The sequence below is a fragment of the Callorhinchus milii genome, unplaced genomic scaffold (assembly GCF_018977255.1).
Source record: "Callorhinchus milii isolate IMCB2004 unplaced genomic scaffold, IMCB_Cmil_1.0 Scaffold21, whole genome shotgun sequence".
NCBI lineage: Eukaryota > Metazoa > Chordata > Chondrichthyes > Chimaeriformes > Callorhinchidae > Callorhinchus > Callorhinchus milii.
The window spans coordinates 8,166,704-8,183,966 of NW_024704762.1; the positions used below are offsets into that span (position 1 = coordinate 8,166,704).

The window sequence follows — 17,263 nt, forward strand, 5'->3', positions numbered from 1 at the left end:
GGCAGCCAATGGGAGCGCGGGGAGGAGGCGGGACTTCCGGTCGCGGGGCGGCAAGATGGCGACCTTCAAGGTGAAGCAGGATATGCCGCCTCCTGGGGGTTATGCCTCGTTTGACTACAAGAGGAACATCCCCAAGCGGGGCCTGTCAGGTGGGATGGAGCAGCGGGCGTCGGTTCGGCAGATCGATAAGTTCCATCGGTGGAGAAAGCAGCGGCTCTCTGTGCTCACAGAGAGGCCCGACTGACCCTCTGTCACCCCACCTGTCCTGGGGGGTGGGTGGGTGGGGGGTTGGGTGGTGGGGGCTGTGTTTGTTGTGCAGAGGGAAGGGCTTTGGGTTGCCAAGATCCCAGGAAGAAAATGAGCCCAATTACACAACCACATTGGGAGGGAGGAAACGCGCATTCAGCGTAAGTGGTTGGAAACGGAATGGACCGTTGACCGGAAAACAGATGTAAATTATATATTTTTTTTTTGGGGGGGGGGGGGGGTGTGGGTGGGTTGTATGGGTTTGTTCAATTGGTCCTATTGCGGTGAATTATTGCCGTTGCTTTGTGCGACTGTGGCCTGGATTGCTTTCTGTACGTTTATGCTCCACAGGGTATAGCATGTTTGGTATTGGAGTCGGTGTAATGGTGTTCGGCTACTGGAGGCTTTTCACGTGGAATCGGGAGAGAAGGTAAGTTTTTTTTCCCCCCCCCCTCTCCTCCTTGACAGACAGTGTCAGGCTGACTTTATGCTTGTAAAATTTTTGTTTGGCAAGAATACAATCGTAGGATGTCACAGTGCAGAAACGAGCTGTGCAGCCTCGTTTGTGTCTGTGCTGGCGTTTCTCTCCACATGATCCATCTCGTCCAATCCCACTCTCCTGCTCACTCCCCATTACTGTTTACTATTGTCTTTAACGAGAAAAACAAAATAGTACTGATTTTTCCTTACAAAAGAAATTACAGCCTTGTTTTTGTTACAAGAAGATTGGCTCAGGACACAACATTTACTTCCATGAATAAAAGCTCTTACACTTTGTGATATTAGACATCAGAAGTTCTGATGTCTTGCTACTGAATGACCCTTTCACCCACTAAAGGGATTGTAAACTTAAGAGTTTCCTTAGTTATGGATTTGCGGTTACATTTTCTGTTTGTTCTTCCTCAGACGCCTGCTAATTGAGGAATTGGAATCCCGGATAGGGCTCTTGCCCTTACTGCAAGCTGAACAGGACAGAAGGCAAGTTTGACTGAGGCCACCTTTAAAAATCTATCCAGGAATTGTTTGGGGCTGCGTACCGAGTACTTAAAGAAGGCACTCACTCACCAGAGCCAGGATTCTGACCTAACAGTGACCAATGACAACAATCTACTGCAGCAGGCGAGCAAATACCGAATTTCCGCCTTATGCTCATGTTCGGTTCTGTGTGGAAACTTCCATTTATTCCTGGTCTTATCACATCAAAATGCCTTAGATGTTCACTTTGAAGTGTAGTGACTGTTATGTTAGGAAACACAGCAGCAAATACCCACACACATTGGTGGGACTAGTGAACATTTAGTTTGCTTTGGGATAAATTTGGATGAATGAAGAATATTGGCTCGGACACTGGGAGAAAATCCCTGCTCTCAAACATCCACTGAAAGAATTGAGATTGAAGTTTCATCTTAAGGACTGCACCTCTGACAATGCAGATCTGCCTCATTACTGCACTGGGGGGGGAGTGGTCAGCCTGGGTTAGGAGTTGGAGTCCTGGTGCGGCATTCCTTTTCAGGGTGGTTTGATTTGTTGCCTTGAGTTGGCAGCTTTGTGCTAGAGCACAGGTATCTCTGCCATGTCTGAGTGCTGCACATCAAACCCCCATTCTAGCAGGACTCACATCGCCTCCTCTCCAATCTTCCTTTACCACGTGCCATGCTGTGGTTGAGGAGATGAGCTCATCCGAACCAGTGCTGAGGAACCCCAGGTGAATTATCTGGGTTCTCCGGCAGGTGATTGAGAGGTGCTGCTTCCTGGGATGGGGGGGGGGGGTGCCACACGGCCTTTACAATAATAAAGAATACATTACCATTTGGTATTTCTATGGGGGGAGGGGGGAAGCTTAGGGAGAGAGACCTAGAATGTTTACAATAATAAAGTTTACAAATAGTTGGCTAATTGAATTTAAGTCATTCTTGTGTAATTTCTTTGATGTTTTCCTCTCGCTGACTCCAGGTTGCTGCGTTTAATGAGGGAGAACCTTGAGGAAGAAGCCAAGATTATGAAAGATGTTCCAGGCTGGAAGGTAACAAGGGCTTGTTTCCACGCTAGCTATCGGACAACAGCAACTCACAAGCTTGATTTCCCAGCCTGTGCTGAGTTAGTCAGTTCAGACAGGGCAGTAATGAGGCTACAATTAGCCTCAGCACCCAGGATTAAAGAGGGGAAATCAAGCAGGGTTCACACTCTTGATCACTATCCAGAGGACCCCCTTCCCACTGGAAGGTGTGTGGATGTCTGATCAGGCTCAGCCCCCAAAGTGTACAGGTGCCAGAAAAGATTGTGCGTCTGAGAACGACACCTGTTTTATTGAGCCACCTGATGGAAGTAACCAACCTCGAGAAAGGTTACTGACACTGAAGGTATAAGTAACACTGTTTTACTCCACCGCTTCACAGGTCGGAGAGGGCGTCTATCATACCAAACGCTGGGTCGAGCCCCTCACTGATGAACTCTTTAACCTTAGACCCAAAGAAAACCTGGTTCACGAGAAGTATGGTTTCAGGTGGTACACATGAGCGCGGACATCAGATCCCAGACCTGGCATTCGCACATCAGACATCCTGCCTGCACTGTGTTTACACAACTCTGTATTTCAATGTGAATAAATATTTATCTGGGAAGCTGTTTGTGTGGGTTTTTTGGGGTTGGTATGTTTGAATCCTGACCTACGCTGAGTGATCTTGTCTCGGGTAAGATGGTGGCAGAGGGCTATACTAGGAGGAGGATAGAATTCAGCCAGGGATCATACTACTACTGGTGGATATTGAGCGATATCTCCAGCCTCTGCCAAAAGGATGGTGGGTGAGGACAGGATTGGGTTCAGCTCTGATGCCCTCTTGTGTCTGGTACTGTCTGTGCAATAAATAAAATGAGGCACAAGTGTAATACTGTGTTGAGACAGAAATATCAATGGAGTTCTACAAGCAATGACTGACATTAGATTATTCATATGAATCTCTCGGATCAAGTGGCTTAACACCTTTAATGTAAATCATGTAAACCTCCAGCAACAAGTAGGCAATCAAAACTTCATGTTCATCTATTTGTGGCTCTTGACAATTTTATTGTTTTCCTCTGGAGGGCAGAATGTGTCTGAAGGACCATTAACGTTTTGTTCACAAAATGCAAAACCTGGGTTGTTTTTTGGTAGGGGTGTATTTTTCGTGTCAAAACAAAACAAAAAGTCCGAGATGGGGAACTTGTAACAAAGAAACAGGTAAATTTGGTGCAAATGGGGATTTATTTTGGAACATCAAATAAAAGCCCTCCAGATAACAAGCCAGTTTTATTAATGAATTAGCTGCACTCTCGGGACTGACCCCAATGTGGATAAGCAAATGTGTGTGCATTGGCTGTCATGTTTCCACAAAATGCACAGTCAATCCATTTACAGTATATTCTGTGAAGCGCTTTGAGACGTCTCAATGACATAAGGCGCTATATCAAAATGCAAGGATTATTATGATGCACTGAAAGTTGTCCTGGCTGAGACACCTACTCTCTTACCCTTGCTGAGTGGATATTGGGTGAGGGCAGGACTGGCTCAGCTGTGTTTTTCCCCCTCTCCTCACCTTGGTTTCAGTATTCTGCTGACACTCACTGTCAGGACTCGTGAGTGAATAACTGAACAAATGCACCCAGTAGGAGTCAACACCTCTCTTCCCCCTCTGGCCAGCACGTTAACCTGTGTGTGAGACCTTGGAATAAATTAAGCAAATAAAATTACTAAAGATGTGTACATGTTATATATTTCTCCCACAAAATAGAGTCAAGCCACTTTACAATATATTCTGTGAAGTGTTTTGAGATGTCTCAACAATGCAACAAGGCACTATATCAAATGCAAGGATTATTATGGTTATTATAAAATGAAATTATAACATTTAGATCTTCTAATTACCGATGCAAAAGATATGGCATGTGGGTGATAACAACAACAACTTGGATTTATATAGTGCCCTCCACGCCGGACGGCGTCTCAGAGCGCTTTACAGTTTAGGATCCTGGGACCGAGCCAGGGGGAGGGGGGGGGGGGAGAGTGGGGGGAGGAAAGTGACCAAAGGCGCGGTCGAAAAGAAAGGTCTTCAGCAGAGACCTGAAAATGGGAAGGGAGGGAACAAGACGAAGGGAGTGAGGAAGGCAGTTCCAGAGCCTCGGGGCATAGTGGCTGAAGGTACGGCGCGGAAGGTGGAGCGGAGGACTCGGGGGATGAGGAGGAGGCCAGACCCGGAGGAATGGAGGCAACAGGCAATGTTTTGAGGAGAGAGGAGGTCAGAGAGGTTGGGGGGTGCAGAGGAGTGCAGGGACTTGAATACGAGGGTGAGGATCTTGAAGTCGATCCTCTCTGGGACAGGCAGCCAGTGCAGTCTGGCCAGGACTGGGGGGATCGGGGAGCGGAGTTTGGTGCGGGTAAGAATGCGGGCGGCAGAGTCTGAATGAGTTGGATTTTATGATAGATACCTAACAGAGCGCAGAAGCCAGATTTGTGCTGTGTTTTGCTCCCCTGTCTGTAAACTGCGAGGAACATTTCCTTTAGAGCCAACCACATCACACAGAAGATGCTCTTCACCAGCAAAAAAAAAACACCCTCATCCAATCCTACTGTATGCTTTGCTTTGCATTGAAACCAATCACATGCAACCTCAAGGAGGCCAGAGACTCTGAATGGGTGGCCTGGCAGCCAATATCAAGAGGCTCCTGGCACAAATGAGGATGCAGTGCAGTACAAGAGGTGTAGTCAGTGCTGACAGTTAACAGCAACACACACACACACACACACAATCACAACTCACACACACACACAGCAAAAGCCACTTCAACACCAGGGCAAATGGCCAGTGTGAACCACACATCAGAGCAGGAGGCAGAGCTGAGTGAACCCATCAAATTCCTCAGGTGAGTCTGCAGCTAATGCAACGAATGGATGATGATCATAATAATAATAATGATGATCATAAATGAATGGGGACCACAAGTGTTTTGCTTGGTTGCATTCGAGGCATCTGTGGCAGCTGTGGCTGAGGAGCGAATACTGCATTAACGTTCACCTGAAATTCAGCTGAAAATTCACCCATCCTCTTGGAAATGAACGGTTTGTGTCTGAATCCTGCGTCTGTCTGTCTGGTCTGTCTGTCTGATTGATGTTAGCTGTTGCCTTACCTCCTGGAGACAGGTGGTTTTACAGATCAGTTGGTACCCACTGCACTGGCTTTCGCACAGAGAGAGACCTGTGTATGTTTTGAACACACAGCTCGGCAGCTCTATGCTATTTTCAAGTGTATCACACGTACCTTACACTTGTGCATTCATCTGGTACATTTAGCTATGCTGTATTTGTTTGGCAGAAAATGGTGCTGATGAAGGAAGAAGGAAAGGAGAATAGAGATACTTGTGATTTTTTTGGGTGGGGGTGGGGGTGTATTGTGTGCACTCTACTATACAACTGCACTAGAACCCACAAGCCCAACAACAATAATAATAATTATAATATTAATAATAATATAACAAGCCTTGAGCCTGACTCTACCTGGGTCTAGACAAGACTTGGGCTTAGCATTTCTTAGCATTTCCAGAGTGTGAAAATTTTGGATCATAATTTTGGTTAAGTGCAGTCTCAGATTTGAAGGTGTTTTTTTTTTGGCAGGTTCTTGTAAGATCTCCCAAAGGCAGGCTCACCTACGGAACCAAAGTCATGTAGCCACCATGCTTGATGATTGTGTGCTGTTGGTATGTTACATGACCGTGCACACGCTTGGGAAGGGGAGGAGGGGGAGGTGTTCCAGTTCAAGTGGACAACAACAACAATTTACATTTGTGTAGCGCCTTTCACATTGGGAGGACGTCCTAAGGTGCTGATATGCGAACGGGGGGGGTGGTGGGGCGGCGAAATTGACTTGCATCCTCCCTGATGTGGTGTTTCAGAGTAATGGAGAGCTCGGTATAGCTTTCTCGGCCACTGCACTTATCTTGCTGGCGGCCGAACTCACTTAGCAGAACTAGCGTGTTTGATTCAGAAGATTATTAGATCAAGTCCCATGTCCTGTCCAGGCTGATGTTGTGGCATGTTTCTGGGAAAGCACTGTGTGGATGAGATAGAAAACCAAAGTCCCATCTGCAGGTTTAGGTGGACATTACAGATCCCTTGACACTGCTAGACTCCCTCCATCCCCCCCCGCTCCCATGGAGGAAGGAGGTGGGGAGTGAGGAGATGCCATGAAGGCAACAAATTTCCTCGCCTCCCCCCTTGGAGAAATAGATATGGTCAGTGAGCAGCTGTTACTTGCCCTCAAGTGGCCAAGAAATGAGTAGAGAAAACACAGCAGAAATTTAGCTTCCAGCTCAAAAGCCAGTCAGTCAGTCAGAAGCTTTTGTTGCCTGATCTGTTGTTATTTATACACATTAAGTCAGATTTCGTATTCATCCTGTGTACCAGAGAGAGAAACAGACAAATGAGAAAGAGGTACTCACACGCATGGTTAGTTAGAGAGAGAGATGCAAACATAGGCATAAGTGGGGGAGAGAGAAAAAGACAAAAATCTAACAAAACAGATAGATGGATATACACACATAAAGGACATAGTGCATACAGAGAGTGAGACAGACATGTAGCATGAGACACACTCACAAATAGCTTGCACTTATAAACTGTAGTGTCTTTCATATAAGAGAATGTCTCAAAGCACTTAACAGAGACCAAGTGAGAGCTGGAGTGGGATCAGGGAGAGGGATGAGGCTGAATGCGCAGTTAAAGTGTTTTATTTGGGATGGATTTAGAAAGCAGAGAAAGACACAACAAGACAGAGGAATTTAGGGAGATCTCAAAGGGCGGGAGGGTATGGGCTGCAAGCTTGTCCACTGATAGTGAGAGATTGCAGAGTTATGTATGATCTGGAGCTTGTAGAGGGCAGAGCTGGGAGGCTGACGAGGAGAGTATTCGACTTGTCTGGAGGTGATGAAGGTGTGGATGAGGGCTTGGGCTGGGTTGGGGGTGAGGTAATGGAGGAAGCGGGTGATGTGGCAGTGAAAGAGGAAAGCAGACTTGGCCATGGACCAAGTGAAAGGCGTAAGGAGTTAAAGAGATTTTTTTGAGTGTGGGGTGGATTTTCAAAGCAGGAAAGACACAACAAGGCAAAGGAATTTAGGGAGGTCGCCAAAGAAAATAGAGATTTAATCACTGGATCTGTGAGCTGGGGTGAGCAGCTAAGGAGGTTGAGGGAGGGAGAGAGAGAGAGAGAGAGACATATGGAGAGTGAGAGAGACATATGGAGAGAGACTGAGGGAGCCATAAATACAGAGAAAAATGCAGAAAGATGATTCTGGGCATTAACCACGCTAATAAATAGATTTTTTTTGTCTTTGAATGACTGGTGGATGCACAGAAACATTTAGAATTAACAAGCTGTGAGGGATGTGGAGTATTTGTGTGTGTGTGTGCGTGTGTGTGTGTGGTGGGGGATGGTTCACCAATCTATCTGCGTCTGTCAAAATGCATCACGAGTTCCGTGCAAGAAACTGATGATGTTTGACATCTCTCTGCTGAAGGCTGGGTTGATGCATGAGTGGTACAAATGGCTGGAATCAGCTCGTTTGGCTTTCTGCACTGTGCGTAAACCTTAACGTATGTGATGGGATTGGAGGCGATGCCTGTCATCTGGATTTCTTTGGCTTTGGTGAAGAGACTGGTCATGGTCTGATTCGAGCCGGGACCAGGGCTGAGCTTCATTGTAGCTGAGCACAGACAGGCCTATCTACATCTGACCACAGTGAGGACATCCCATGCTCATTCTCAGTGCAGACTGAAGCCATACAGGACAGTTTGTGGCAACACTTCGCTATTTTGTTATCACAATATATACCAGCCTGAGAGAGGAAGGGGAAACGACGTTACAATAATAATTAATAATAATAATAATAATGAGGTTGCACTTGATACAGTGTCTGTTAACATCAAAACAACTCAAAACGCTTCACTGGTAATTGGTGCCTGGTGGATTTGAAAGGCGTTTTGCACAGAGCAAGCTCCCACAAGAGGCCACCAACTGAATGATGCATTTATCTGTCAAATATCTGTCTCATGGGATCTTTCCTCTGTGCAGAACGACAGATGGGACCGTGGTTTAGGTTTAATGGCTCATCTAAAGAACTGCATGTCTGACAAGTGCAGCCCATCCCCATCACTGCCCTGGAGTCAGCCTAGACCTAGTCTGCAGCCCGACATGAGGCGAATAAGATTAATAATAATAATAATAATCCTTGCATTTGATATAGCGCTTTTCACGTCGGGAGGACGTCCCAAAGCGCTTCACAGAACACACTGTAAAGTGAATTGACTGTATATTTGTGGGCGAACGCGGCAGCCAATTGCGCACAGCAATGTCCCACAAACAGTCATAAATTGAAAATGACCAATTTAATTATTGTTTTTGTTTTTTGGAGGGATTATTATTAGGCTCTGAGTGGAGTAAGAAAACTTGCCCAAGGTTTCGCCCTCTGCCTGGAATTGAACTCAGGTCTCTCACTTGCAAAGCGAGTGCTCTAACCACTGAGCTACAGGACTCCACTGAGTCAACTGAGTCAAACTGACACAACGATGGGGGGGGGGGGGGGGGAACTGGGGGTGGAGGAGGGAGGGGAATAAATAATACCCCCACAATATTTTGTTTCATGTGCTATTTGAACATAAATTGCCTTTAAACTCCAATCTCTGCAGGATTTACTGGATTTGAATGGAGAAATGGGGGCAAATAATAATATTCCATGCATTTGAAATAGCACGTAGGTGAGATCCCTCGACGACATGGAGCCTTATCATGTCAGTCAGATGCCTCAAAGCTTCACAGAGTATATTGTAAAGTGGATTGACTGTGTATGTGTGGGCGAAAGGCTACAGCCAATTGCACACAGCAGTGTCCCAAAAACAGTGGTGGATTGTGGATTAAGCGACCAATTTTATTTACCACACCCCTCACCCCCTCTGCCCTCCCCACAATGAAGCAGCTGCTGATACAGTTTACCAGCTTGTGGCTGGAACACAGACTCATTCAAAACAAAACATCAGCTTGATGCTGTTATGGCAATAGTGTCGGGCTGCTATTCTGAAAGGTTGAGATTAAATGGACCAAACGGCTATCTTCGTCTGCACTTCTCTTATGAACTTGTGAAGCAGCCTGCTGGGTGCTGCATCCAGGAATTATTTTTGAATGGTGTTTACTAGGAAAGGTGCCCCCAAGTTCAAAGCTCTTTTTTTTTTCTCTTGTGAATCGAGACGACGGTTCACGACACAGGGTGGATTCACAGAGCTTCTAAAGGCACTTTATTTTACCTTTCCCATTAAATAGTCATGAGAAGTGAAGTTCAAAGCTCGGTTGGTCATGTTCACTATCACACTGAGAACATTGGGTCCTAGAAAATCAGGCGATAAAGGCTATTTAGATCAGAGACTGTTGTCTTGATGCATCATTCAACTGTAGTAAATAATGTTATCGCTAAAGCCTTCAGATATGCTTTGTCTGTCTCATTACACTGTCTCTCGCTAAACTGCTGGAGTCCTGTAGCATATTGGTTAGAGCACTCGCCTCACAAGCGGCAGGACCTGGGTTTGATTCCCGGTCACGGCAAAATCTTAGGCAAGTTTCCTTACTCCACACACATGCCTCTGCTTACCTAGCAGTATGTAGGAACCCGGTTGTTAGTCGAATGGGGGTGGTAATCCCTTTAAAAAAAATTTGGTCGATTGTTTGTGGGACACTGCTGTGCACAATTGGCTGTCATATTTCGTCCACATATATAGTCAATTCACTTTACAGTACATTCTGTGAAGCTCTTTGAGACGTCTCAGCGATGCGATAAGGCGCTATATCAAATGCAAGGATTATTATTATTGCTGCTGTCTTTCCCTTTGGCTGCTTTTCTTTCTTTTTCTCTTCCGCTCGCTCAGTTCTGTGTGCGGTGAACCTATCTACATTCCCTCAGTGCACACCGAGCAGTCTGCGCCTGAGGCATTTTAACGAGTCCAACTCTTTTCATATGAACGAGCATTGTGGGAACCATGTTGATGGAGATGTTTGGGTCCCTCCACCCACCTCGACTCCCGTCTGTGACAGAGGGAACCCAGACAGATAGCAGACAGTCCAGTCACCTTGTAGTCTGCGAGATTGCGTGACTCGAAATGTCTCCGTTTAAAAATAGCTCGCAGAAGCTGAGAAGTAACTAAGATTTTTTTTAAAAAAAAGCAAAGTGAGAAAAATAAAGTAATGAAATGGAAGAGTTCAGCTTGAAATCTCTGCTGCTCGAGAACTTATGATACTGTCACTATGGCAACCTCCTTCGTTTCCTGCTAAAAATAGAGGAATATTCTATCAGCCGATTGAGTTTGAAAATCACCCGAGGCCGAGTCAAGTCTCGAGCCCTAGGGAGGCTCCTCATGTGTACTTGCTGTATTATACACATGCTGATTATAGCATTGTGTGGTGTGCAAATGTATTAATAAGTTTTTAGTCTTAGTGTTAGCGGAGACTTCCAATACCTTATGCAGTAGCTTTGATCTCTGAGACGCCGTCCGGCGTGAAGGGCGCTATATAAACATAAAATGCAAATTATTGTTGTTGTTCTCTTTCTACAAGTATTTAACTTTCAACATAATGGTGTGACTGGATATATCTCCCCCCCCCACACATCCTCCCTCCCAAATGTCACATTTTGTTTTGTTTCCCCCTTTACTGAGGGCACTGATCTGTGCTTGGGTGTAATTCTACCTCCCGTACTTCACTCAATCCCACCCATTGCTTGAGTGAGTATTGCCACCTACTCCGCTCAAACTCAGCCCAACCCAACACCCACCCACTCTATCCAGCTCAAACGCACTCACTAACTTGCTCGTAGCTATTTAACGAGATTGCTTCGTGAGAAGAATTGGGTTGGGTGATAAAGAAGGTACAGCAGGCAGGGGCACGTGGGGACCTCTGGCCTTTTCTCATTGTTTGTGGTCATTCTTCAACCACTAAGTGTCACCAGCATGTTTAAGCACCAACTCATCTCTTGACTGACATGGTAAAGGCAGCTGCGATTTTCTCTCTTGAACAACACTGAGCTGCTGACATCTGATGGACTGGTTTCAGACTCTCGCAGCACCTGGAGGCAGGCAGGGTAGGTGGGAGGTGGTGAAAAGTTGGCTGTGAGCCGAGTCTTGTGTTTTTGAGTTGTTCAATATCCTTCCTGTCAGAGCAAAACTCTCCCCTATCTCACCTCCTGCATTCTCCCTCCCCTCAGCCTAACGCCCCCCCTCATCCCATGCCCCGTGTTGCTGCTCCGACAAACACTGTCGTCCATTGGCAGACCTCATGCCACCCGACAGTGGGCAGCCCAGCAAGCGGGTGAAAGCCTAGTGTGTGAGCCATGGAGGGTGTCTGAATTATTCAATAGGAAGTTGAAGTCCTGTGGGGAGTCCCCATAGAGAGGATAAGGCATTTCACAAGTTGCTTAACAGAGATGCCCCGAAAACATTGATTTTTGTTTCTGACAAAGAAAATGGCTCTTGGGACAACGGGAATTTGCGAAGCAGCAATATCAACTGCCAGAGTTTTTTTTAACCCCTTGTTCGAGTCTTTGGCTTTGGCAGCTTTGAAAATACACATTTCAAATACATTGTGTTGTATTGTGGTGTTAACTCACTTGCTGTCTCGGTGAGAAAAATGCTAGTCTTTGCTGGGGTGAGAAGGGGAGGAATGATACTATAACTAATAATAATCCTTGCATTTGATGTAGTGCTTTTTCATGTCTTTGATACATCTCTAAAAGTGCTTCACAGGATACACTGTGAAGTGAAGTGACTGTGTATTTTGTGGGAAGGTGTGAGAACAGGTTTGGGGCTCGGTGATGATATGATGGTAACCTTTACTTAGTCCCACAAGTGGAGAAACTGAAAATAAAGGGAAGCATCTTGATGAGATTTGGGAAGGAATGATCTTGAACTTTCTTTCCCTAATCTCTGCAAAGTGTTTGCAGCTGTCAATTTCAGATCTGCTTCATAAATATGAAATCATTGAACCATTGGCTCTGTGGACATCGGCTGCTGGGAGCTGAGCCCCATCAGACACACGTCCAATCACCTTCCCATGATTGCAATCCCAATACAGCTGGAAAGGCAAAGTTTCTACAGTTTTGACAGTTGTTTCTCCGTGTAACTTGGCAAATGGTTGTGTCACGTCAACGTCTACCAGTTTCTTCCCAAACCCCAAAATATACATCTGTCCCACATGCTGATCATCTGACATACACCTCGCAGGGGATCATGTAAACAACAGCAACTTGCATTTATACAGTACCCTTCACTTGGGGCAGCGTCTCAGAACACTTAATGGTGGTGGTGTCAGATGCCGAGCTGGGGGGAGGGGGGAGGTGACTGTATGCACGGGCGGAAAAAAAAGGCCTTCGGGACCTTAGAGAGGTGTGTAAAAGTTTTAATGGGTTGGAAAAACTAAACCCAGAACACTACTTTTGGATGCACCAATAGACAGTAGAACAAGAGCCCATAGGTTTAGAGTTGCAAAGAGCGATTTCAGGACAGAGACCAGGAAGTGTTTCTTTACTCAAAGGGCTGGATTCGTTTAAGAAAAAGCAGCTTGATACTGTGATAAGAGGACAGTGTTCCAGGCGTTGGGAGGATGATATCAGATGGACCAACGGGCGTTCTTCACCTGAACTAATGTTGCGTCTTGTGTGATGTGTTCAATCAAATCAAAACTCTTCTCACCATCACCTCCACTAACTATCTCCTTTCCAAGACCTCAAGAATGTGGCACACCTCCTCTCCCTCGGTCCCTTCCACTAACAATTTACACCCTTCCAAAACCCACCCAGTAGTTTCTGATTGATCTCATCTCCTCCCTCCTCTGCTCTTTCCAACCCTGGTGACACTCTGCTCTGTGTGTGCAAGGCTCTCACTTGTGTCTCAATTTAAAAGATAATGTTCAGTAAGTAGGCTAAATATTTCTGAAGATTTTGGTGTGTGGCTGGACCAATTGAATCAAAGCCGATTCGATAACAACTCTTAAGAGAGAAGTAGATAATTATTTGGGGAGGACAAGTTTGCAGGGCTAAGGGGAGAGCGCGGGGGAGTGGGATTGAATTGGATAGCTCTTTTCAAAGAGCCGGCACAGACTCGATGGGCCAAATGGCCTCCTTCTGTGCTATATAATTCTATGATGTACCAGGCAACAGGTTTATGAGAGGACTGACAAATGGGGGTGGACGGTGTTGGCACAAAAATAATAACTGCTTCGGGCTTTCAGTGCTCAAAGGAGGAGATGTGATCTTTATTAAAAATCAAGGTCTAGGCAATTATCTGGCACACAGTTTACAAGTCAGCAGTGCTCGTCTTCATTTACAGTGCCTGACAGATTGTAACTCATTACCTGGACTTCGCTGCTTCTGTCTGCAGCCTGGGTTATGTAACGCCTCTGTGGGCTAAGGCTGCTGCCTCGGCTTCTAACCCACCGAGACAAATCTCTGTCCTCGAAGAATATTTTCTCTCTCTGCGATTTAGACCTTTCTGTTGTTTAAAACCAAATTTTTTATATAACCCAAGGCAGTAGCGTCAGTGCAAACCTGTGCATCGATATTGTTTCTTGCGGTGTCTCGGGGATGACAGGGAGTGGGGGTTTGTTAGAAAGACAAAGTAATCGTAACATCAGCAATCCAGGCACAGAGCTAAAGGTTGGTCCAGCCACACGCCACAAATCTTCAGGCACCGTTTCTTTCCTGTCTCATTCCTCAGCCTGTTTTTTACGACTCTCTTATAATTTTGCACCTTTTTCCTTTCTGGAAAGTGCTGATTGCTGCAGGATAAGATTCAACAGTCATCACCTCCCCCCCACCTATATTCTTAAGAATTTGATTTTATGGGGAGGGGGCGGGGGGTGTGGGGGAGAGATGGGGATCTTTGGATAATAATAATAATCCTTGCATTTCATATAGTGTCTCATCACGTCTTCGAGACGCCTCAAAGTGCTTCACAGGATACACTGTAAAGTGAATTGACTGTATATTTTGTGGGCAAAACACAATGGTTAACAGATGCCTGGCTGATCTGTTCCCCTCCATAATGCAGAGGACGCTTTAGGGGCAACTGTATTTGCTTCCCCCTTATAGAAACACGGTAACACGCTCCCTCGCACCCAACCCAACACCACCCCCGCCCGGATCCTCTCTTCCCCTCCTGTGTCTATAGCTCAGTATATTTAGCCGTTGACTAGCTGATGCACACAGACTCCGATCCCCGCTACGTTCATTGATTTGGATTGCTGGGAGTCTTCAAGACCTCTCCTGTTTGGCCGGGCTTTTGGTCACCTTTCCCCAACCCACCGGGGGGCGGGGGGGGGGATGCTGGCTGGAGCTGGAAAGTCTCTGGCTGTGTTGGTGAGCAGCTGCCTGACCCCTGTTTGCTCAGTGGGAGCTTTGCCGCATCACTTGGTTTGCAGTATTGATGAACAACTCTTCGTCTTGCTGTGTGTCTGCTCTCTTGCTTCATCAGCCTCGCTCCCCAAACATGTGTGGTGTCCTCTAGCGTAGTGGTTAGAAGACTCGGGTTTGATTCCCGGGCAGGGTAAAACCTTACACAAGTTTCCTTACTCCACACGCCTATGTTTACCTAGCAGTAAGTAGGAACCTGGTTGTTAGTTGACTGATGGATTGCTTTCCGGGGGTAATAATTCCTTCAATAAATAGATGAAGAAATAATCTGGTCGCTCAATCCATTTTGCCCCCAAAATATGCAGTCAATTCCTTTACTATGTATTCTGTGAAGCTCTTTGAGGCGTCTCAAGACGTGATAAGGCGACGTGATCAATGGCAAGGATTATCATTATTATTATTATTGCTCCCTTGCTTTTCTCAATGAGATTTGGAGGTGTGGGTGAGCCCTCAATCTATAATCTGAAGATCTTCCTCTTCGACCGTGCTTACGGTCATCTCCTCTTTGCCACACCCCCCCAACGGCTTGACATCAGGCTCCGCCACTGTTAAGGGCTCCGAGACTCTACCTCATGTGAAGAACATTATGTAAATGCAAGTTGCTGTTGTAATGGAAAGGGGTTTCGTTCCAATTATAACTATGACAAAAACAAATTAAGATTTAACTTATACACGTGATCGGTTGTTTCCACTCGAGTGTGGGTCTCGGGAGCTGTGACGTCAAGGCATTGCTCAGGGCATCTTTCAGTGGAACTCTTTCTCTCGATTCCACCTTTGGGACAGAGGACTTTCCCCCTTTATTGACTGCGTGTCTCATAGGTTCAGATGGCCTGTGCCATTCATAACTGCTGATCTCAAGGGCGATCGTCTTTTGTTTGCGTTCCATGCGCAGACCGGGAGATAAGTCATTTGCTCCTCAAGGCAATGCTGTGCTTATATAAGCGAAGGCTTATATTTTGTACTCTTCTCCGAGCTCGGGGAATTAACATTAATTGCTTCAAGGCTAGTGATCTGGTCCTTCACTTGCACAATGCAGGCTTCACTGAAAGTGGAAGGAAGGAATAAAAGAGCAGAGGAGTGAGGCAGAGACTGAGAAGAAGAGGTCAGACAAGAGTGAAACGAACAAAGCTCATTGTCTATCACCATATCGTTGCTAAAAATAGTCTTTCCATTAAAGCTCTGGAATGGGATTTCCCAATGTAAGGACACAATGACAAGATTTTTTAGCAGCCAATGAATTAAATGCTTTTTTAACAGCCATATGCAAAGACATATTCTCTATCAGACACATAGTCAATTCTGGACTGAGCCAATCCTAACATCCATACATTTCACCCCAAAATTATACAGTCAATTCACTTTACAGTATATTTTGTAAGGCATGGTCTTGAGACAGGCCTTTGAAGGATCCTCATTGAGGGGTAGTTAATAACTGACCTGTTTTGGCCTTATTAGTGAGTGAGGGATTTTGGTCGCCATTCGTTTCAACTGAATGTTTTTTAAAAAACGGACCAAGCGGTGTGAATAATGAGCTGCCCTTATTACTGCGGGTGAGGTTCAAACACATTCCTCCCTGGAACAAAGGGATTGTATAATACCAATCTATTCAGCCGTGTCCTCTCCTGGGATTTAAATATAGTTTTTGTTTCTACAGACAATGAAATTGTGAATTGACTGCCGTGAGAGCAGATGATTCACACTGCCTAGTGACGGAGGTTTGAACCATATTTCCAAGCCTATCACTGGCTCTATTAATAATGCGTTCAGCGCTAATTACTAAGTAACTTACACACATATCTGTCGCCTTGAACTTTCCCTTTGGGCGACAGCACATTTTGAACTGGTTTTGTTGCTATGTTCAATCTGTCAATCTTTTTCTCTCTGATTTTTCTCCCAACTGGCGTAAAAGAAGAATATGCTCGGCGCAAAAAGACCAAGGCCCATCCATTTCACCTTCCACCATCCTGTGAACACTACCTACTTTCTCTGCATCCCACGGCTGTGCTTTGACACAGGAGCCCATTGGATTATTGTTAAATGATAAAATAATCCTTGCATTGGATTTAGCGCCTTATCACGTCTTCAAGACGTCTCAAAGTGCTTCACCAAATATAATGTAAAGTAAATCTATTATACTTTGTGGGCGAAACCTGGCAGTCATTTGCGCACAGCAGTGTCCCTCAAACAGGCATGGATTGAGTGACCAAATTACCGCATAATTTTTTTATGAAGGGATTATTACCCCCACAAAAAAGATTCGGCAATTGACTAACAACCGGGTTCCTACTTACTGCTAGGTAAACAGAAGTATCTAGAGTAATGAATCTTGCCTAAGGTTTCGCCCTGCTCATGCTTGGCGAATTTGTTTTTTACTTCAATTGCTGAACGAGATTCAAACTCTGTCTCTCTCTGGTTCTCAGTCTGGTGCTGAACGGGTTGAGCCGAGTTACCAGGAAACCTCACACATTCGCGTACTTTATCTTTAATATTAAATCCTGGAATGGAGCCTGAGGGTTTAATAAAAGTTTCACTTGGCAGAGCTTTCCAT

At 45.6% G+C, this 17,263-nt stretch overlaps 2 protein-coding genes across 2 annotated transcripts in view; both read left to right on the forward strand.

Annotated features, from left to right (window-relative positions):
- The first annotated feature begins 49 nt into the window (after nt 1-49).
- Nucleotides 50-2,865, forward strand: ndufa13 (NADH:ubiquinone oxidoreductase subunit A13). The gene is given in 5 exon segments (NM_001292731.1): nt 50-149; nt 598-676; nt 1,153-1,224; nt 2,200-2,269; nt 2,643-2,865. Coding segments are annotated over 5 exon segments (435 nt in total). The 5' UTR covers nt 50-55; the 3' UTR covers nt 2,763-2,865.
- A 2,085-nt stretch (nt 2,866-4,950) lies between these two features.
- yjefn3 (YjeF N-terminal domain containing 3) overlaps nt 4,951-17,263 on the forward strand; it is a 29,754-nt gene continuing 17,441 nt past the window's right edge. The window contains exon 1 of the mRNA XM_007898826.2: nt 4,951-5,142. Within this exon, the coding sequence (XP_007897017.1) occupies nt 5,078-5,142 (65 nt within the window). The 5' untranslated portion in view covers nt 4,951-5,077. The remainder of the gene's footprint in view (nt 5,143-17,263) is intronic.